At 23.4% G+C, this 23136-nt stretch overlaps 7 protein-coding genes across 7 annotated transcripts; 5 read left to right on the top strand and 2 right to left on the bottom strand.

Annotated features, from left to right (window-relative positions):
* Positions 1 to 16: 16 nt before the first annotated feature.
* On the bottom strand, positions 17 to 2659 carry PY17X_1311600 (heat shock protein 90, putative; the record flags this gene model as incomplete). The annotated part of the gene is made up of 1 exon (XM_724650.2): positions 17 to 2659. The coding sequence occupies one exon, from the start codon at positions 2657 to 2659 to the stop codon at positions 17 to 19; it is 2643 nt and encodes an 880-aa protein (XP_729743.2).
* A 1373-nt stretch (positions 2660 to 4032) lies between these two features.
* Positions 4033 to 5187, top strand: PY17X_1311500 (uncharacterized protein; the record flags this gene model as incomplete). Its single annotated transcript, XM_724651.1, has 1 exon — positions 4033 to 5187. The coding sequence occupies one exon, from the start codon at positions 4033 to 4035 to the stop codon at positions 5185 to 5187; it is 1155 nt and encodes a 384-aa protein (XP_729744.1).
* Positions 5188 to 6787: 1600 nt separating this feature from the next.
* PY17X_1311400 (dephospho-CoA kinase) lies at positions 6788 to 7745 on the top strand (the record flags this gene model as incomplete). The annotated part of the gene is made up of 2 exons (XM_724653.1): positions 6788 to 7482; positions 7616 to 7745. 2 exons carry the CDS (start codon positions 6788 to 6790, stop codon positions 7743 to 7745), a joined length of 825 nt encoding a protein of 274 aa, XP_729746.1.
* A 991-nt stretch (positions 7746 to 8736) lies between these two features.
* PY17X_1311300 (gamma-tubulin complex component, putative) lies at positions 8737 to 14037 on the top strand (the record flags this gene model as incomplete). Its single annotated transcript, XM_724654.2, has 1 exon — positions 8737 to 14037. The coding sequence occupies one exon, from the start codon at positions 8737 to 8739 to the stop codon at positions 14035 to 14037; it is 5301 nt and encodes a 1766-aa protein (XP_729747.2).
* A 1268-nt stretch (positions 14038 to 15305) lies between these two features.
* Positions 15306 to 17681, top strand: PY17X_1311200 (poly(A)-specific ribonuclease PARN, putative; the record flags this gene model as incomplete). Its single annotated transcript, XM_724655.2, has 1 exon — positions 15306 to 17681. One exon carries the CDS (start codon positions 15306 to 15308, stop codon positions 17679 to 17681), a length of 2376 nt encoding a protein of 791 aa, XP_729748.2.
* Positions 17682 to 18827: 1146 nt separating this feature from the next.
* Positions 18828 to 21420, top strand: PY17X_1311100 (WD repeat-containing protein, putative; the record flags this gene model as incomplete). The annotated part of the gene is made up of 2 exons (XM_724656.2): positions 18828 to 18951; positions 19187 to 21420. The coding sequence occupies 2 exons, from the start codon at positions 18828 to 18830 to the stop codon at positions 21418 to 21420; spliced, it is 2358 nt and encodes a 785-aa protein (XP_729749.2).
* A 396-nt stretch (positions 21421 to 21816) lies between these two features.
* Positions 21817 to 22443, bottom strand: PY17X_1311000 (U6 snRNA-associated Sm-like protein LSm5, putative; the record flags this gene model as incomplete). Its single annotated transcript, XM_022957022.1, has 3 exons — positions 21817 to 21981; positions 22103 to 22182; positions 22383 to 22443. The coding sequence occupies 3 exons, from the start codon at positions 22441 to 22443 to the stop codon at positions 21817 to 21819; spliced, it is 306 nt and encodes a 101-aa protein (XP_022813508.1).
* Between the last annotated feature and the right edge of the window lie 693 nt (positions 22444 to 23136).

Raw genomic sequence — 23136 nt, 5'->3', positions numbered from 1 at the left:
GGTCCACATTTATGGATTACTCATTTGCATTCGAATCATCAAACTGTTTATCGTCAGAAACTTCGCTACCTGCTTCTTGAGGATTACCACTTATATAATTTTCAGAATTGTTTTCGTTAGATTCCTGTAATGTATTATTACTTATCGAATCATTTTGATTAATATCACTTTGTTCAGAATTTAATTGACTTTTATCATTTGGTGTGGTATTATCTAAAGTGGTATCTTCAGAATTGTTTGACGGAGTAATATCGATATCATCTTGAACATCCTTTAAATATGCCTGAGCATTTCTCTCCATCATTCCTATAACACGTTTTGCAAAACGGCCTGTATCATCTATTGTATATCCACCTTGCATAGATGCAACATCAAAAATTTGTTCTGCTATTTCGTCATTTTTTGGATTCATTTTATCTATTTGTATTAAATGATTTAGTTGTTTAATTATGTAGTGATTAGGATTAATTTCTAATACTGGTTGATTCATTGATTGTCCACCAAACATTTCATTTTCTGACATTCCTTGAGCAGTAGCTTGTTGCTTCATATATTTTTGCATAGAAGGAGATATTCCCATTTCTCCTTGAACCAATAAAGAAGGTGAATCTATTAATCGATCTGAAATTCGAACTTCATGTATTTTGTGAGAGAATTTATTATGTAACCATCTACATAATATTTCATATTTGATTTTTAATTTATTTATATTATCCGACTTGTTTTGATCATTTTCAGTTTTTAATTTTAAATCAGCTTTATTAACATCTAAAACATCGTAGCCTTTATATTTATTAACAGATAAAGATGATAAACAGAATTCATCTATTGGTTCTAGCGAAAACAGTACATCATAGTTTAAGGCTTTTAGTTTTTCTAAAGATGGTGAATTTTGTGCTGTTTTTTTATTTTCTCCTGAAATATAATAGATACATTTTTGATCTGATTTCATTTTTTCTATGTATGTATCAAGGTCAATTTTTTTATCACCACTATTTATTGAATAGAATTCAACTAAAGATGCAATTTCTTCTTGGTTTTCTTTATCTTCTACAACTCCAATTTTAAGATATTTTCCAAATGTATTGAGAAATTTATTCCATTTTTCCCCTCCAGTTTCTTTTAATCCTCTCATCATATTAATACTTTTTAAAACAATTCTTTTGTTAATAATTGATAGCATTTTTGATTTTTGCAAAATTTCTCTACCAACATTTAATGGCAAATTTTCACTATCAACAATACCTCTTAAAAAGGTTAACCATCTTGGTATTGATTCTGAAAATTTATCATTTATAAAAACTCGTTTAACATATAATCTAATTCCTCGAGATTCTTCATCAAACATATTTTTACTTAATTCCCAAGGTAAAGAACCAGGTATATATAAAATTGAATTAAATGAAATTTGTCCTTCTACATTAAAATGAACATATGCTAATGGATCATCATAAGCTTTAAATGTATTTTTATAAAAACTATAATAATCATTTTCTGTTAATTGTTTTTCATCTTGCTTCCATATTGGTAATTGGACATTTATTTTTTCCCATTCATGGTACCTTTTTGTAATCGTTTTCATTTTCATTTTATCACCATCTTTTAAAGATACAGAATCATCTGGAACTCTTTCATAATCAATTTTTTCTGACCATATTTCTATTGGAAATTTAATAAATTCTGAATATTTTTTTATTAACTCTTTTAATTTATAATCTTCTAAATATTCATCACATTCTTCTTTTAAGTGTAAAACAATTTTAGTACCACTTGTTTTTATATCTTCATATTCTTGTTCGTATTTTTTAATTTCACTTACATTAAAACTACCATTCAAATCCGAAAACCACCTAAATATTCGATCTTCTTTTTTTGTAAAAACTTCGACTTTATTAGAAACAAGAAATGAAGAATAAAAACCAACACCGAATTGTCCAATTAAATTACTATCAGCTTTTCCTTCTTCTATTTGTTTTAAGAACTTTGCAGTACCTGATTGAGCTATTGTTCCTAAATTATTTATTAGTTCATTTTTATCCATACCAATTCCGTTATCAGTAATTGTTAAGGTTTTTTTTTCTTTATCAGGTTTTATTTTTATTATTAGTTTTTTTATGTTATCAGCAGGTGTATCTCCTTCCTTTCCTTCTTCTGTTGTTTTTTGTTCACTAGCCAGTTCTGATGATGTAGGATCATTTACAATATTTTGGGCTTCCATTGCTCTTTTTTCATTTTCTAATATAATCCTTTTTTTATCACATGCATCTGAGGCATTAGATATTAATTCTCTTAAAAATACATCTTTATCTGTATATAAAGAATTAACAATTATGTCCATAACTTTATTAACCTCAGCTTTGAAATTATATTTTTCGACGGGTGTATCATCTGATTGTACGTCACCATCGCTTATCTTTACATCATTATTAAAACCTACTGTAGAATTTCTTTTAAATTGGCGTTTTTTTAAAAAACTTTTATTTATATTTTGATCTATATTATATATATTTGAGTTTTTATAATTTAGTACGTAATTTAATTTTTCTACACTCCTCGAGAAGTTAAAAGCTTCTATTATTATATCATTGCATTTTAGAAAGACAACAATAAAAAAAAGTAACATTAATTTCGTTTTATGAGAAATATAAGCATTTTGCATTTTTTATGATTTTCATGCGTTTCTTTTTTTCTTCCGTTATTTATTTTCCCTTTGTGATTTCCTTCCTGTGTTTACACCAAAATTGTATTATATTGAAAACATATATTTTATTTGTTAAAACGAAAATTTCATTTAATATATATATTATATATATAATTGTAAATACTGATAGGAAAATAATGATAATGCATAAACGTATACTCGTTTATCTTATCTGTTATTTCACGATGATATTTAAATCAGTAAATATCCCTATATTATTTTGAATTAAAAGTATGGAATTTATACTTAACATATTTTAATTTATTTTAATTTATATATATTTGTAAAAAAGAAAGAAAAAAAGAGCAGAAATAATGAACTGTTTTATTTTTTTATTATTAATTTACTTTGTTTATAACTGTAATTTTATTTCACATATAGGGTTTTAATGGTAATATGCTTTACATATATATTTTCTAAATATGTTGAATGTATTGACTGTAAATTATTTATTTGCTAATTGTTTATATTTGTAAAATAAATACAACTAATTTCTTTTCACATTATGTATGGTCATCACAAGTGTCCTCTTTAATATTAGTGTGATGAAATATTAAAAAAAAATTTATAATGTAATATAATAACTAAATTGGAAATATTTAATGGGCCACCGAAAAACTTTCGATCTCCCATCTTAAAATAAAATATAAAAAATATTTTCATAAAATGGCATTTAAAGTTGCACGGGAAATAAACAAAGTATTTTAATACCCAATTAATAATATAAACAATTTATAAAAAGCATAAAAAATCATAAAATAAAGAAATCAAGAAGTATTAAGATAAATATATTGCTAAAAAGTCAATATAGAAAAAATAAATTAGCAATTCTCCTTAAATGAGTCACAAATTTGTTCATAAATAATACATACATTTAAAGTAAATTTTTTATTTAAACAAAAGTGAAAATTTTCAATGAAAACTTGATAATATATGGTACCATGATATATATAACAAAAAGAAGTATATGGTTACGATAACTGTGGAAATATCTTATTCATAAGTATAAAGGAAATAAGAGCACATTTAAAAATAACATAATTTATTTTGCAATTTAACGATATAACTTGGCAAAGTAACATAATGGTGTAAAATAAAAACAAAGGTGGGCACGCAATGAATAAATATATTTAGACAGACCGCAAAAAAATAAAAAATAAAACTACAGATAAATACTCACTCATCGAAAGTAGTCGGTAGTGAGCATAAAAATGAAACATCAAATATTTGATATATTAAAAATTATTATATCCACAAATAATTGATATATATATTTCTGCAAATAAATAATCATATATATGTACATGGATTTTTTATAAAAATAAAGAAGGATGTTTAAAAAGAGAACTATAAGTAATATAAAAAATAAGAAGAAAATCGAAGACATAAAAGAGGATAAGGAAAATAATGAAAATGTTGACACATTTAAAAATACTGATGAAAAAGATGTAGTTAATAAAATATGGAATGTAAAAGAGAAGGGAGATGATGATGACGATGATGCTGTTTGTAAATATATATTTAAAAAGAAATTAAAAAAAATAGATGAAGAAAATAAACTTAATTTAAAAAAAAAATCACATAAATTAATTATACAATCGAAAAGTGAAAATAATAAAGAATCAAATGAAAATGGCGAAGATAAAATATATAAAGGTGAATTCAATGAATCTAAAGATTATGGTTCTTATGAAATAGATAAAGATTGGAAAAATGATCATAGAGCTATAATGGAACGAAATATTGAAATCGGAGAAGAAATATTAAAAGGTAATTTAAAAGAGAATATTTATAGAGGAAAAGATGCACATGAAAAAGCATTGATGATAAAAAAAGATAATTTAGCAAAGAATAAATATACAGGGCTATATGGACCAGTTCGGAATAGTGGAGCAAATGTAAGAGTTACTTTAAGAATAGATTATGAGCCTTGTATATGTAAGGATTATAAGGAAACAGGATATTGTGGTTTTGGAGATACATGCATATATTTGCATGACAGAAGTGATTATAAAAGTGGTTGGAAAATTGAACAAGAATATGAAGCAAAGCGAAAACAAAATGAAGCTTTAAGAAAAGAAAAATTAGAAAAATGGAATCAAAAAATGTTAAAAAAATTAAAAGAAAAAGAAGAAAAATTAAACAATAACAACGCTGAAAATGGTGACAATGAAAATAATAGTGATGATAAATCTTCAAATGAATTATCCGTAAATTCGATGTCAGAAGATGAAAATTTGTCTAATGCAAGTTCAAGTGATGATGAAAATAATTTGCCATTTGCTTGTATAAAATGTAAACAAAAATGGAAATTGGAAATGAACCCAAGTGTTACAGAATGCTTCCATTATTTTTGTGAAAAATGCTTTATGGAAATGTTTCAGAAAAATAAAAAGTGTTTTAAGTGTGGATTACAATTGAGTGGAATAATGAATGCAGCCCATAATATTATTGATATTTTAAATAAAAAAAATAATTCGAAATAATTTTACATTTTTAAATACACACATCAAAAATGCTTATTGGAGATTTTTTAGCGCATTGCATGCATTGGGGTTTTATTTATTTTTATTTTAATTCCAATTTGCATAATATTTTTTGTGAAGAAGAGTGTTTTTGTCAGTTGCTAATAAAGTTGACATTTAACAAATTAGGCAATGGATGCATATATACCGCTGTAATATATCTTACACCAAGGAACATAGATATATTAAAATATAAATATTATAACGTATATATTGTGGAATAGCTCCCCCTACACACACAATTATTTAATCATATAAATATATACATTTATATAATACATTTGTATTTTAATATAATGTTTCCCATAGCATTTATATATTAAATGCATTTTTTTCTTTTTTAACTATATGGATTTTGTTAATTTTGTTACCGTGTTAGAAAAATGAAGATTGTGTAATTAATGTTATTTGTTATTTTTTTTGCATTGCACAATTTAATATATTATTTTATTGTATAAATTTATTTGAACGATGTTTTTTAGCTATGTAATAATATGCATATAAAATTCTTTTTTCATTTTTTAAGTAACAACGAAAAAAATACATTATTATTTTAATTTTAAACTGGATTACTCCACTAATTTTTCAAAAAAATTGCTTAATATACAACATTTATATTCTAATTAGTACAGGAATACGAAACGTTTATACACAAAAAGTTATATAAGAATGTACATATGTGCAATATTTTAGGCCTAGGTAAATATGCATTATTATAATTTAAGGGCAAATATAATAAATATAATTGCATTATATATATTATATATATTTTTTCCCTCTTTTTATTAAAGTATTTTAAAAGCCTATACATAATTGTAAGTAAACAATAAGCCACATATATTAAATTTTTTATTTAATTTACAATATATTTCTATTATTTGCTATTACTTAATAAAAAAATATAATAATATTATAAGTGCAATTACAAATAACGTATCGTTCATTTGTTTGGAAAAAAGGTAATATTCAAGATTTTATATGTAAGAAAGAATTATAATATTTGTAAAATTATTATGTTCTATTTCATTATTTGCTGAATAATGGAAATGTAAACTAATAGCGAGATCAAACTATCCTACTACGCTATTTAAATATTTGTTTAATTTTTATTTATTATTATTATTATTATTATTATTATTATTATTATTATATATATATATTTTTTTTAATGTGCTATTCGAATTCTGGAAAAGATATGTTATTTATATTTCCTATTATTTTTTCGTGCACATTTTATAATAATATCAATTATATATGAACTTGTATATTTTCCACACTTTTGAGCACTATATTGTTATTCGAATGTAAAACTGAAAGGGATTATTTATGGATATCGTGGGTGTTTTTATAAGCATTTAGATAACACGGTTCCATCAAATGCTGCTAAAAAAAACTCATAACACAATATTAAGTTTTATTAGAAGAATAAATCGAATAAAATTTTCCACATATATTAATCGCGAAATACGAGAAAGAAGGTGGAAAATAAATAGAGATAATAAATGAAGAAAACAATATTTTACAGGATAACTAAAAATATGACTCTAAAAATAAGATAATTATGTTTTTACCATTTTTTTTGGGCAAATGTATTTTATGCTTCTTGGCATTAGGCTCAATTCCTATTGGGTTTATAAATAGAAAGAATAAATTTAAGAAAATCGAAAATTATAAATATATAATCATCAGTTCGGTAGTGGTGAACAGTTTTTTAATATATTTGAATAAGTATTTTGGGCTTTTTGCGATATTTAATTTTTTTTTGGGGAATTATTTATGCTTAATTGGAATTACAGGAGGTATAGCTGTAGGTAAGTCTACATTTTGTAATTTTTTGAAAAAAAAAAATGTTGTTGTTATTAATGCGGATGATATAACAAGTCAAATATATAAAAAGGGATCAACATGTTATAAAAAAATTGTAAAACATTTTGGCGAAGAGATCCTTAATAATGATAAAAGTATTAATAGAATTTTGTTAAGAAAAATCGTTTTCAACAATGAAGAAAATGTTAAATATATAAACAAAATAACACACACATATATTATAATACAGATCATTAAAGAATGTTTGAAATATAAGTTTCTATATTTAAAATATAATGTAGCAATTGAAGCTCCTTTATTAATTGAAACAAAACTGTATCTATTAACAAGCCCTATTATACTTTTAAAGTCATCTATAAAGAATCAAATAAAGCGTATATTGTCAAGGGATAAAAATTGCACGTACGATACAGCCATGGGCATAATTAAGTAAGGCCATTATTTCTTATATTTTTCATATAATATTTGTGTGTGCTTTTCATGAAATTTTATGTTGTGTGTAGTAGTTTAATATTTATTTTATATACATATGTGGGTTACATTGTTATCATTATATTTTTAGAAACCAATTACCAACTGATGAAAAGATAAAGTTTTCGGATATTATAATAAACAACGATGACGATTTACTAGACTTGGAAATGAAGTGTGATGTAGTTTATAACAAATATTTAAAAAGTTTTTTCTTTTAATTCATATATATCTACATTTGTGTAATATAATGTGGTAACAAGAAACAAGTAAAATATACCAAACATTGTCAATATATATACTATATATTTTTAGAGAAATAACGATGTTTTGCATGTGTATGTTTTTTATAAACACAAATTGTGTATATTGTTAATAGCATTTTTCGATTTTTATAACTCTTATGTAATGTATGCATAATATATATATATATATATATATATATATATATATATATATATATGTTATTTATTTTTTTTAAACGATTTAATAAGTATTATGTTTCCATTTTTTTGTGTATTTTTTTAAATATATTATGCTCTTGAAATTTGTTAAGAGATTTATTTTTTTTATTTATACAAAAACCAATGAATAATAAAAAAAAATAATAAATGTGTTTTCTATATTAAGTTACTACTTAAATTTTCTTTTCTCTTAATATGTTATGAGCGTTATGAAAAAATATTATATATGCATGTATAGTATAATTGAGGCAGAAAGCCTTATATATTTCCATGTGTAAAAATCTCTAATATTAATTACTATTTTTTTATTGTAAAAAATGGTGAAATTAATTATAAAATAAAATACGGTGAAATAGAATGAAATTATATGAAATAAAAAAAATAAAAAATACGAAAAAAAATAAAGGTGAGAAGATCGATATAACCTTAAATGAGTCCAAGTAAAAGGGAAAAATCATAGGAAAACTGAAAAAGAAAAAAATAAAACGGATGCTTTAATGAAAATAAACTTACATTATGCCTATGAATAATAAGGAAGTTTAGTTGTTTCCTTTAATTTTTAATTTTTAAGCATTTTAAATATTACGTATATATACACGTATTTGTAAATATATTTATTTATACATTTACGTATTATGAATTCATATATATTAAGATATTTTAATAAATGAATAGAATCATTTATACTATAAAGATATGCATATATTCACGTTTTTATTATGTACACATTTTGTGAAAAAACACGAAAATGATTCACGAAATAATCCTAAGCCTGATAGGGCAAACCGGAGATATAATAATTTTAGTGGACAAGCGAAGGAATAAAAGAGCAAATGAAAATAACATAAATATAGATGAATACTGTTTTGAAGTAAATAATAACATTCATATATTCTTGAGCTCTGAAATAAAAATAATTAATGAAATTGTTGAATTAGGTTACTATTTTTATATATTAAATATATTTTGTTTATTAGTTAAAAATAACACAATTTATAAAAGTTTAACACATATACACAAATTTAACAAATTAAATAGTAATAAGAAAAAGAATATCATAAAAGAAAAAAACAATGACAAAATAAATAATAATGCGGATAATAATGAAAATTCAACTACAGAAGCTGAATCATCTCTAAGTCCTTCAGATAAATCATCCACTATTACTGAAGAATCCGAGGATACTGATAATTTGAGTAACTCCTATAAAAAAAGAAAATATGAAAGAAATGATGAAATAGACAATTATTTTGGAGTTATTTTAAAAAATATAAAAAGTATAAATAATGTACGTCCTTATGGGTATTATGCAAATGGTATAAGTAATGAAATAAACAAATTTATAAAGAGATATTTAAAAAAAATCAGTGAAATAGAAGAATATATAAATAATAATAAAAATACACCATTAACGCAAATATTATCTATGTTAGAAAAAAAAAAAGAAGAAATAATTATAATAATAAATATAATAAAAAAGTATTTAGAATTTCAAAGAAAAGAAGAGGCGAATGTACTAGAAGGCGAAAGTCGAAATAAAACCAAAGAAATTTTAGATTATTTGTATGAGTGTTGCTTATGTGGAAATTCAAGAATTAAACATGTCTATCATAAATATTTTAAAAATTTAGGAAAAATATTATTACACCAAATATCTTCATGGATGTTTTATGGGCAATTGTTAGATCCTTATTATGAATTTTTTATTCAGAAAAGACAATTTATTTATTCTGATGATAAAAAAATATTTTTAACACCAGAAGAATTATATGAAAACTTAACATTAACCAATGTTCAAAGTTTGAATTTTGAATGGAATTATTTATTTTTCCAATGTGTTTCAAATTTACCTGAGTGCTGTATAGACAAAATAATTGGTAGAAAAATATTATTTATAGGAAAATCTATTCGTATATTAATTAGAAGCAATAAATGGAATACCAATGATATCTTAAAAATGTTTCCCATTACTAAGATATTATCAAAAGCCTTTGATCAAACTCTACAGACAAATTATCCAAAAAAAAATAATTATTTGGGGGAGGATTTTATGAGATATGAGCAAAATATAGCTAGTAATGAATATGAAAATAACATTACCCATAATATGAATTATGGATCTGACTCAAATGATATTAGTAATATATATAATGATAATAATTATAACTATATTAATAATGTACCGAAGGAGTATGCTAGTTCCATTAGCCTTTCTTGCACGGAAAGTTCTGATAATTCATATGAATGTTCATCTGAATCAGGAAATGAAGCAACGTGTTTATATTGCAAAGAAATATTTGACATTACTATTGAAAAGATTAGAAGCATAATAGCTTATAAATTGTGGGAATATGTTGTTAAAGACATAAATTTAATTAAAATATTTGACTTATTTAAAGACATATATTTATTAAATAATGGCGATTTTTATGATTACTTTTTAGAAAAATCTTGGTTTATTATGCATAGTCCTCCAAATTATAAAAATGAATTGCTTCTAAAAATTATAGCTTGGAAAAACTCTACATTATCTGTGGAAGATTATTGTAAATCAAAATATGAAAATAAAAAAGATAAATTAATTTTAGAGAAATATGAAAATTTGTTATTTTCAAGAAATAACAATATTGATGGTGGTGATAGTAATAATCCATCCAGTTTTATCAATGGCTCGAATTTCTATAATTTTGATGTAGATATTTCAGAGAATATAATTTCTAAATATTTTTATCCTAGAATATCTTATAAAAAATTTTCTTACGATTCGTTTGAAATGGAAAAATACGGGAACCTGATATTAGGGGGGATGAGTTATATATATGATAATAAAATAGTTTTAAATGATTTTTACAAAGGTATACAAGAATTATATAAAAAAAAATATTATGACTATGATAGTATATATAGTGTATGTATTAACAACTATAGACAACAAATTTTGAAAGGATTTAAGCATGGTTTTGATTTTGCTGTTAATTTTAATAATTTTTTTGATAATAAATTTATAAATATTGATAATGTTGAAGGAATAAACGGAAACCCGATTAATCCAAGTAAAACATCGAATGACCACAATTTCCTTGTAGGGTGTTGTTTTTCTTTAGTTATCCAATCAGTTAAAAATCCATTGCTTTATAAAACAGATATATTAAGTGGTGATTCAGGATATTGGGGATCTTTAGGAGATTGTTTAGCTGTTGAAATAAAAGTAAAGTTTTATGAAGACAAAAAAAATAAGACAATAAAAAATGTAGATGATATAAATAATCCAGTTTTAGGATATATAGAAGTAGAAGTGTCGTTATATATAGGAGGAAAAGGTATTTCATCATTTGTGCATGATAATAATAGCTACACAGTTGATTATACTAAAGAATCAATTTTAAATAATAAAATTTTAGCGAATAATATAAATTTGAAAAGAAAAAATAAAAGCACTTATGAAGATATCCAACATGGTGAGGAAAATTATATGAAAAATCAAGATAATGATAAATTTAAAGACGATGAAGATCATTTTAATAATGAAGATATGGATGATAATAATAATTATAAATCAAAATTTCATGTATTGAAAATTCAAACCAATAAACAGATATTTCATAATATAAACAAAAATAGCTTAACAAAGTTTCGTGTAAGAATAAATTGCATAAAGCATTCTTTTAGTGTTTATATACAAAAATTAGATGAATATAATTTACAAATAAATAATCCGAAAAATAAGATAAAGCCAATTATTCATATAAGGGCTTTAGACATGACTCAAGCCTTTACATTGGATATTGGAAATGGGTACATAGGTTTTTATACATGTCCAATATTGTTTAAACATAAATTACTTAAAAAAAAAAGTAAAATAAAACAATGGCTCAAGCGTTTTTACAACAATACGCTAAATGTAGATTTTCCTATTAATAATTATGGTAATACCAATAATACGAACTTCAATAATGGAAATGGTAATAATTTATTTAATATATACAATGATAAGAATACGGAAACAATAACCAATGAAATTAAAAAAATAAACCAAATGATTTTATATAACAATAATAATGATCCTAAGTATGATAAAAATAACCTTGAGGAAATTGAGCTATGTAGACCGAGTTTGAACACTAAAATGAACAAATCGAAAAAAAAAAAGAAAGATAATTCTAAAGATTTATTTTTGTTCAGTTGCTATGATTGCTCGGTAGAAATATATAAATGGTTTCATCAGTCTTATAAATCTCCTATTGAAATTCCTGAAATTGATGTCGATAATGAAACATTAATATTTTATGACAAAAATATAAACAAGAATATAAAAATCCATAGTGGCTTGAATTTGTGGAATAATATAGAAATTCATTTTAAATTAACATGGCCGATTGCTTTAATTATCAATACTAATACTATATATACTTATAATTCTATTTTCCAATTTTTATTTCTTTTAGGAAGAATATATTATAACTTAAAAATATTGTGTTATCATAATAGGCGTTTATATAAATACCTAAATTATAAAAAAGGTTTTTTACTATTTTCGTATTTGTTTTCTATTAGATATAAAATGCAATTTTTTATTTTTCATTTAATTAGATATTTACAAGAAGATATTATTAATTACGAATATAAATTAATGTCTACACAAATTCATAAATCTAAAGATTTTGAATATACAAAATCGATACATGATTTATATATTTCCCAAGTTGCCACAAAATGTTTTTTGCGTGTTCAAGATTTAACAACCCCTTTAATGGAGCTAATAGATGTATCTTTTAAATTTTGTTATTTTTTTCAATGCCTAATAGAAAATGAATTATTTACTGATATTTTAAATTACGAAATGGATAACGAAACGAACAAGCAAAAAAATGATGCAAAAAATAACGATGAAAATGGTGATGATGACAAAGATAATGATTTGAAGCAAGTTGTTGAAAAATTGTTACAATATAATGACACATTTAATCAAAAACTTGTTCGTGTTATAAATGAAATGATGAACTTAAGCTCAAACAGTAATCATTCGCATCTTGTTCATTTGCTGACAATATTAGATTTTAACAATTGCATAACAAAAATAAAAGAATCAATAGAAGACAAAGAAGAAATGAATAAAGTCGCAAATACTAATGAAAATAAAAATGATGATAAAGAGATGCAAAATGGTATTAATAATAATAATAATAATAATAAATTTAACAAACGCGATGATATGAAACTAGGATATACAGATGTGGAAAATACAAACAATATTGATAGTTATTATTTAAATAAGCATCAACCTTACAATAATAATATTTTAAAAAATATGAATTTATCAATTAACAACATGTCTCAAAATTATGATGAAATAAATGACATGGATAAAGATAGTAATAATTTTATAAAAAGTAGAATAGAAAATAAATTTAGCAATTTTATGCATACAAGTATTGATGAAAAATGGAATACTCAGAAAAATGAAATAAGTTCATACTCTCAAAATAACATATTAAAACAAGGAAAAAAAACAGCCTTAATAGAAAAAAATAACACACAAACTGAGACTCAAGTTAGAGACAAATATCACTATGATTATTACAATGGTGAAGGAATTGCTCCTCATAATAATAGTATGAATAAAAGTTATTTAGCTGGAGATGCACAATATAATATTCTTCATGGAGTTACTTCCTATAATGATATGAGTTACAAAAACACGGGGATTAACAACTATAATGCACTAATTGATAAATACTCAAATATATTGAGCAGCTACATTAATAAAGACAGCAATGACAATCTCACCAATAACAATGATGATAATAATAGTATTTATAATTCTGTTAAAAATTATGGAAATAACAATTTAAATATTTACAATTCAAATGTTAACCTAAACCAAGACAATATTGATAATAATTTAGGATACAATTTGGCCACTCATGGTGATACAACTATAAAAAATAATTTTAATGTTCAAAAATTAATAGATAATTATAATTACAATTATGATAGATCACATAATATCGATGATTTTGATAAAAATAATTTTAATCAACACAAATAGGATGCATAAAATGTGTATAGTAATAGGTTAAATGCTTCGGAATATGAAACAACGTCCATAGAATTTATCAAAATGAAAAAAGTAATGCAAATGGGACTATGAAAGATAAAAGAGGGGGAATGCAAGGGAATAAAGGTACGCTTAAAATATATGCTTTGTTAATTTGTAGGCCCCAAATAAAAAGGCATATAAGTATTCATATCATCACTGATATGCTGTTTAAAGACAAATTGGTTGTATGATAATATATTATCATATATGGATATATGCATATATTTTTGTTTATTTATGTAATTTTCACATTCCGTGATGTTCTATACGCTAAATTGCAACACATATACAATATTTTTAAATTAAAAAGTTGTATGCATATGTATATATATGTGTGTGTATTCCATTTATATACACCCACAGTGGCTTTTATACCACACTTTTTTCATATCTACATTTATGTCAATGGTATTTTTATCTTTTCATATTGTCGGCATTTTTATAATTTTATTTTTGTAAAAAGGCCTAAATATTAATTAAATAAATAATTTTAATGATGTATTTATATCTTTAAGGTATGCAATTGAATGTAATATATGCGTTTGCACAATTGTAGATTTGAAGCTATTTTTTTTGTTTTGCTATACAGAATTATTTTTATTTCTAGTTTTCGCAATGATTTATTCCATTAAAAAAAAACTTTTAATATATTAAAAAAAATATTTTGGTATATTATTTAAGAACATATTTTATTAGTATAAGAAAAAAGGAAATAATAATTAGAAAACGATTAAAAAAAATTGGTGATTGTTTATCTCTTATTTTTTGATTATTTTATTTTTTCTCCAGTTTGATGTCGTATTTTGTGATTTAAAAAAATGAAAAATAAAAATTTGTATAACCATATGAATATATAAAAAATATATAATTACCTATGTACCTGAATATAAATATTTTACATAGAAAAATAATACTTTTTCCCATTGCAATGTTTCACAAATTGAAATGATACGAATAGAAAAACAAAAGACTCATATTGTTTGAATAATTTGTCAAATGAAAATAATAATGAACTAATTGCTATGTTGTGATTTTATGTATTTATATTAGCATGGATTCGATGAATCAGGAGATCATCATAATGTGCTTTAGTTCGTTTCTCTTTAAAAAAAAATAACATACCAGAAAAAGTATCAAATAAAGTAGAAAAGATAAAGTGATAGTAAATAAATATCCATATACATATTTATTTACATAGATATTTGTGCCTGGGTATAATGCTAAGTGTTAGGAATTATTTCTTTAAAAATGTGGTTTTAAAAGAGAAAACGCGCTTCATGAAATATAATATACTGAAAAAAAACTACTCAAGAATAACAAGTGTAAACATAAATAATTGGAATAGTATACATAAGGAAATATTAAGTAAGATTCAAGAAAGTGATTTTGTTTCTATTGATGTTGAATATACTGGATTGCATTTAAAAGATGAGAGATACATATCCATTGATTCAAGTTATGAAGCTCATTGTTATGGGGCCAAATCTTTTTTCCCCTGTCAAATAGGAATAACTATTGCTAAGAAAAGGGATATAACAACACATGATAAATGTAATGAGATTAAAAATAATATTATAAAAAATAAAAACATACATAATATTAAAGTTTTTGAAAATAATGATAAAGTTAGCAAAGTTTCCCCTATGAAAAATGAGCAAGAGTGGGACATATCACCATATTGCATATATATATTCCCAAAAGAAAATAAATATTTTAGTGTCTCTACTTCAACACTTATATTTTTAAAAGAAAATAATTTTGATTTTAATGAGTGGATATTTAATGGTGTAAGTTATTTAAGACCAAATGAAGAAGACGAAAAAAAAAAACACATCTTTGAAAAAATTGATGGATTAAAAAATTTACTTAATAAGTGCAACACAAAGAATGATTATAATAAAGAAACTGGAGAAAATAAAATAGATATAAATAAAATTATTAACGAAATAGAAAATTATAAAGCTGTAGATGATGAAGATAAACAAGCAGTTATTGAAATCGTAAAAAAAATTGGTATATGGTTATCTAATGAAAATGAAACTCAATTTAACAATATTGCTAAGGATGAGCTAGGAACCCCAACTAATTCACCTATTCAAAGTAGTAGTAGCGAGGGTAAATTAGATGAGCTGAAACACGTAAGCCTATCTAATGGATGCTACAAAGATGGTGATCATAAAAATAGTATATATGAAACTTTTATAACCAATGATAAAAACCAAAGCAGTAATAAAATCATTAAAAGCGATACAAATCTTGATAATAAACATAAACCTGTGCATAATTCTACTGAAGGCGATGAAAAAATTTCAGAAAATTCCAAAGATTTGAATTTGGATAATAACGAAGAATATGATAAATGTCCCTTATATATTGAAATAGAAAATCCATATCTCAGATTACTTGCACATACATTAATTACAAAATATTTTAATTCAATTTTTTGTATATCTGTTAAATTGAACGATAAGAAAAATTTAGCAATATATAAAACTGAAAAAGATTCCTATAATGAACAAATAAAAGCATTGCAAATGGAGATAGAAAAAATAAATGAAACTATTGGTGTTAGATTATTATTTGATGAAATTATAAAAAGTAATAAAATACTAATTGGGCATAACTGCTTTTACGACATTTTGCATATATACCAAACATTTTATCATGAATTACCAGATTCGATTCATGCTTTTAAAAGAAAATGGACAGAATTATTTCCATATACAGTTGATACAAAATATATGAATGAAACAAATGAGTATCTATATTCATTAAATGGCCCTGCAACATTAAAAGGCTTATGTGAGTACATGGCATCATTAATTTCTTCAAGTAAAGACTTTGATTTTTTTTTTAATTTTCTCAATGGGAATATATTAGACCTTCAACAGTGTCTTATTCCCTTTGTAAAAGATGAAAAAAGTGAGGCAAATTCGTCTGGAGAAAATTATAATGAACGACAACCAACTGATGCCAAAAATAATAATTATGATGATGAGAATATTGAAGGGAAAGAAAATGGAAAAAATCAGTTAGAAAATAGTACTTCATACCAATACGATGAGAAATATTATAAAGATGCAAACACATTGAATGGAAATGCAAATGTGCTAAAGAGCGATGAACATAATGCAGGCTATGATAGTCTTTTAACATGCCTTCTTTTTATATTTCAATGTCATTATATTTTAAAAAAAAATAATTTATCCTGGAAAAACATTTACTTTACTAATACAAATATTATGAATGAAAATAAAAAGCATTTTTTGGATATATTTTCAAATATGTGCAACAAAATAAAAATTGTTAAAACACAACCAAATGTTGTTTCGTTAACGAGTTCAGAAAATTATGAAATGGCAAGGCATTTTTATATGTATGATTATCCAAATTATTTTAAAAAATGGGAAATAATGAAAATATGGTCACCCATTTGGATAACCTTGAGTAAGGTAGATGACCAATCATGTTGGATCATAGCAAAAAGCGATGACGATGCAAAAAATATTAAAATGATTTATAAAATGTTGCAGAATCCACAATTCAAGTTATGCACATATGAAGAATATTTGAATAAATTTAAATCTAAATGAGTTAATGTACATGTGTTTATTTGTTTTTGTATGCACATTTATATATGTTTACGAATTGGGATTGCGCATATATGCATTGTTACAACAAATTTGCCTTATCTATGACCACCAAATACACATATGGATAAAATATAATATATTAAAATTTTTTTAAATACTTATACCTTTTTTACACATTTTTATTTGTAAATCATAAAATTTTATCTGATACTTTTTAATAAAATGTACAAAATTCGATTTAATTATGTGTAACTTTCAGTATCATTAAAGTATTTATTTTTTCTCTCGTGAGAAACACAAATGAATTTAGCATATGTATATATATTAATGAACAAAATCATCTTAAGATTAAATATAAAGGGGTAATGAAATAAGGTGCCTACATAATATACTGCATATGCATTTTAGTTATGCATATAAACGAATCTCATTTTTTCGAAATATTTAAAAAATGCTGTTTTATATTATTTACTATTGTAGATACGGAAAAGTTATTTATAATTTATTAGTTTGGCTTATGTTTATTTATTTATTTCTCACATACATATTAGCTTTGTATTTTTTCTAATATTTTATTTCTTTAATTTTTTATCTATTAATTTTTTAAAAATTAAACATAAAAATCAAGTAAAGCACATTAATTTAATTGTTCTCTTATGATATATTTTAAACGGGGGGCTTATCTGAATATAAAATGAATATGAATGTAATTTTCTTTTATTTTTTGAACCATTAAATTATACAAAGCACACCCAGAGTTGGAATAAAAGTGAAATAAAACTGAAATTCAAACTGGAAATAGATCGAGAACGGGAAGCCTAATAAGTAACATAACAAAGATAAATATATAAAGCACGTTTAAATAATAATACATTGAAAATTTTATTAGCATATATAGCATTGCTATTTAATATAAAACTATAACGGGATTGTGTAATTCCCAGAGTGGGGCAGAGAACGAAAAAAATACCAGAAAGTTCATTTAATATAAAAAGTTCATGTTAACTTTATACATATTTAGGAGTATCTAAGGAAAAAGGGAATTATTATATATAAAAATAAATTCTTTATCATATTTTTATACTATTTTTTGATATATATCATATAGCTATATATAGTTTTTTCTTCATTCAAATATGATGAAATATGAACGATAGAGACACTAAACAGTTCAGGGATGTAAGTAAAAAAATTCAAGGGAAATATGTTCCAGTTATAAAATTCGGTGGAACAAATAAATATATAAATAAAAATTACGAAAATAATTATGGTAATTATTAAAAAAAATGTAACAAATTTTATAAAAGTAAAACTTAAATGTGGATATATGTTCATACCTAGTGTAAACATATAGTTGTTTATATTTTCATTATCTTTGTCTATTTTATATAGCATAAAGAATTATACATATTCCGGCACACTATAATATATACATATATATATATATTTTTGTGATTATGTGCATGTCAAACTGATTCTTTAAATTTTTTTTTTTTTGTATTCAGATGACAGTAACAATATAAGCTTCGCTGGAGACGATTTTAAAAGAAATCGTTTTGATATATTTTGTGATAACAACTATGGGATAAATAAAGTTTGCTTTTCACCCCAAGGGAAATATATAGCAGGGTGTGGAACCAATGGTATTATTTACTTATATGATTTATATGAAAATAAACTACTAACAAAGCTATGTACAAGAATTGATAATATAAGAGACCTTGCAATTAGCGACAATGAAAAGTATATTTATGCATGTGGTGACAACAAAATAATCGAGATATTCGATTTATATGAAAACCGAAAAGTTTGTAATGATTATATAGGGAAACATGTTGACATATCAATACCTAATATAATTAAAAATGCAAAATGTGATGATAAATTGTTAAATACGAATAATAAGAATATCAATAACAATATAATAGAAAATATGTATACCCCATATAATAAAACTAAATATAAGGATCTTGGAAATAATAAGGCTATATATGTTCCTATATATGATTATAATGATTTAATAAAATATAATATAAACATGATTGATATGAATTATGTTAAATTAAATAAAATAAATGAAATAATTAATAAATCTATATTTATTATTAAAGAATCGCATGAATATAGTACCTCATGCATAGCGATACCAAATATAAGCAGTTTCTTAGTTTATTCGGGTGGGGGAGATGGAATATTAAAAATATGGGACATAAGAATGAATTTATTTGCATTGAATAAAAAACGATCTAATAAGAATACAAATGATACCATATTTTTAGAAAACAAAAATCCATATGCTTCTATATATTCTCATGAAGATGTATTAACAAGTATTAGCTTTAATAACACAATTAATTATGAAGGATCATCGAAATTGGATAAAAAAAAAAAAAAGACCAATTTAGAAAAAAAAAATAGTAACTCATTAAATAATAGTAATATAGATGAAAACAATGATACGGATGATGTGTGTAGTAGTTCTTCCTTTTCGTCGAACTTCTCATCTGCCTCTTATTCATCTCTTACATTTGATTTGTGTAAAAATATATTCAATAATATTCTTATGACTAGTGGATATGATGGGTATGTTAGACTATATGATATTAATAATAATATTATTAAATCATTTTATGATGAAGAAAAAAGCGTTACACATTGTATGTTCAGCAATAACAATAAATATATAATTAGTACAAATAAATCACAGTATGCGAAAGTTTTTGATTTTTTATATATGAATAATAAAAAAAATGCTAAGAATATGGTGAGCTATTTAAATAATTATGAATCATACTATTTAAACAAGCATAAAGCTACCAATGATATAGCAAATCCAGATAAACCCAAAATTAATTATAGAAAGATATCAGAAAATAGTTTTGTTACAGATGTGCATAATGATAATGAACTTCATCCATGTAGTGTTGGAAATATATATGAATATGACGATTTAAAAGATAGAATAGATGTCATAAATGAGTTAAATAAGAAACTCAATGATAAAAAACAAAATTCAGAGAATAACAAAAAAAATATAAATGAAAATGAAACTGACACTGACTGCAGCGATTATTCGGATAGCGGATCAAGTGCTTTTGATGAAAATACTGTGAGGACCAAAACGTTTTATGAACATGTTAATAAGCAACTTGAACCTACATGGTCTATTTTTGTAGATAATTTGAAATACATGGATCTTATACCATATGAAGAAATGCACATAAGCTTAAAAGAAAATCATGATTATCTTAAAGCATATTATAGCGGTTACAGTGGTAATCATATTAACAATGGAAAAAATAGCGATACTACTATTGATAGTAGTATTAATAATGATAAATCTGTAATAAGACAAAGAGACCAATACATGATGAGTGAAAATGAACAAATGCTATATAACAAATTAACAGATATTATATATAACAAAACAGATATTCCAAAATTTTATTCATGTATATCAGGAGATAAATGTATAATACCATCAATTGATACATATGCTCATGTATATGATATATACACGGGGCTTCATGTAAATACTATAAACAATCTCTATTTGCCAAATTATCATATCGATATGTCTTATTATAATGTGAGTGATTCTAATTTTAGAATTCCAAAAAAAAAGCAGCTATCATTTTTAACAAGTGTCCAAGCATATCCAAAAAATCATAATATTATTGCAACATCAAATGGATATCCAGATGGGTCTATTGTCCTGTGGGTATTTGCCCCCTTTTAAATTGGCTATACAAAAAAATAAAAAATAGTGATGGGGGAAATATGTATTACATTAGAATAAGAGCGCGTACATGATGGCGCAGACAAATTTTATTGAACCTTTTTTTCTAAAATTGTTATGTTAATTTTTTTATTTATAAAATATGGATATTTTTTTTAAACCGTTCCATTTTTATAAATGATTTTATTTTTTTAAAACATTTAATTTTTTTTTCTCGTAAAATATAGTACCAAAAAAACGATGTGCGTTAAGTTACATTTAAAGCAGGCATATGTATATGCACATAGCTATAAAATTTAATATGTTAAAGTTTTTAGTACTGCCATATTATATATATAATTAAAGTTTAAAAAATAAAAAACATATAAATGTTGAACATGAAAAAATAAAGATTTATTAAACAATGCTTTCTTCTAATTTCTCTTCATAATCATAATAATTAACAGGGGTGCCTCCAGGAACCATAATTGTTATATTCAACCCATTTAATAATAATTTTTTAATCTTGTTTACCTTTTTAACATTATTTATATATGTGTATTCAGTAACATCTTCTAACACCTGTATTCAGAAAATGAAACATTATGTGTAATAAATTAATTATCAATATTATATGCACATATGATACTATTCCCACTTTAAAAAGACGTGAAGTATTATTCATGACTTTAGTTTGGCTTACCATGTTGACATATTCATCGAAGCCAACTAGCTTCCCAATTATTTCCTTGTCACCTTTCATCATTATCCATATTTTACTACCTGAAATTATTAAAACAATAGAAATATTTTAAAATAAATTAATCTATTGTATAGTTGTGCATATATTTTTTTTAAAATCATCGAATAAGTAAACACATCAATTACTATATTTAAATATCCATAATAAAATGGGTATTTACACATTTCGTGTTCTCGAAAATATATTAACATGAGTAACATCGTAGATTTAGTATACTAACCAATACATTTATCCATCAAAGCAAGTGGTAAAAATGTCTCTGACCCACTTATTGTTGCCATTTTTATTATAATTAATTATATAAGATAACAAAAAAATTAATGTTTACACTGGTTTCTGGTAATTTTCCTTTACATATAGATAATTTTGTTAGAAAAAATTACATAAAACATCCATATATTATCTCTATGAAATTATAGAATTTAAGAATGCTATTGTTATAAAATTTTCCCTATATACATTTATATATAAACTTTTACAATTAACTTAAAGCTCTTATCATGAGTTAGTTAATTATTTTGAAGAATTTACATGTTGTTTTTTATTTTAGTATAAATATTTCATTTATTTTTAATATTGTTAGAATAAAAATATATAATATTAAAAGTGTTATATTTTAAAATAGAAAAAAAATAATAATAATGGAAATGCTTGCAGAACAATTAATTTTGTATAAAAGGGCATTACGCCCCACAAAATATTTGTATACTTAAAAAGGTGAAAAAATGAGATATATATACAATATAAATACCAAATAAGAAATATATTTTTTAAAAGTAAAATAATAATAATTGATTGAATTGAAAAATTACGTTTATATAAGGTTTTACAAAAAATTAACAATAAAAGAGAGTAATAAAAATGGATATACTATAGTTGGAAAAACAAAGAAATACAAAGTTAAAAATGAGCACCCCATATAAAGGAATATATTTTATTATATACAAATTTCTTAAAGCAACAAATAAACAGGA

The sequence above is a fragment of the Plasmodium yoelii genome, assembly GCF_900002385.2.
Source record: "Plasmodium yoelii strain 17X genome assembly, chromosome: 13".
NCBI lineage: Eukaryota > Apicomplexa > Aconoidasida > Haemosporida > Plasmodiidae > Plasmodium > Plasmodium yoelii.
This window is presented reverse-complemented; position numbering and strand designations above follow the sequence as displayed.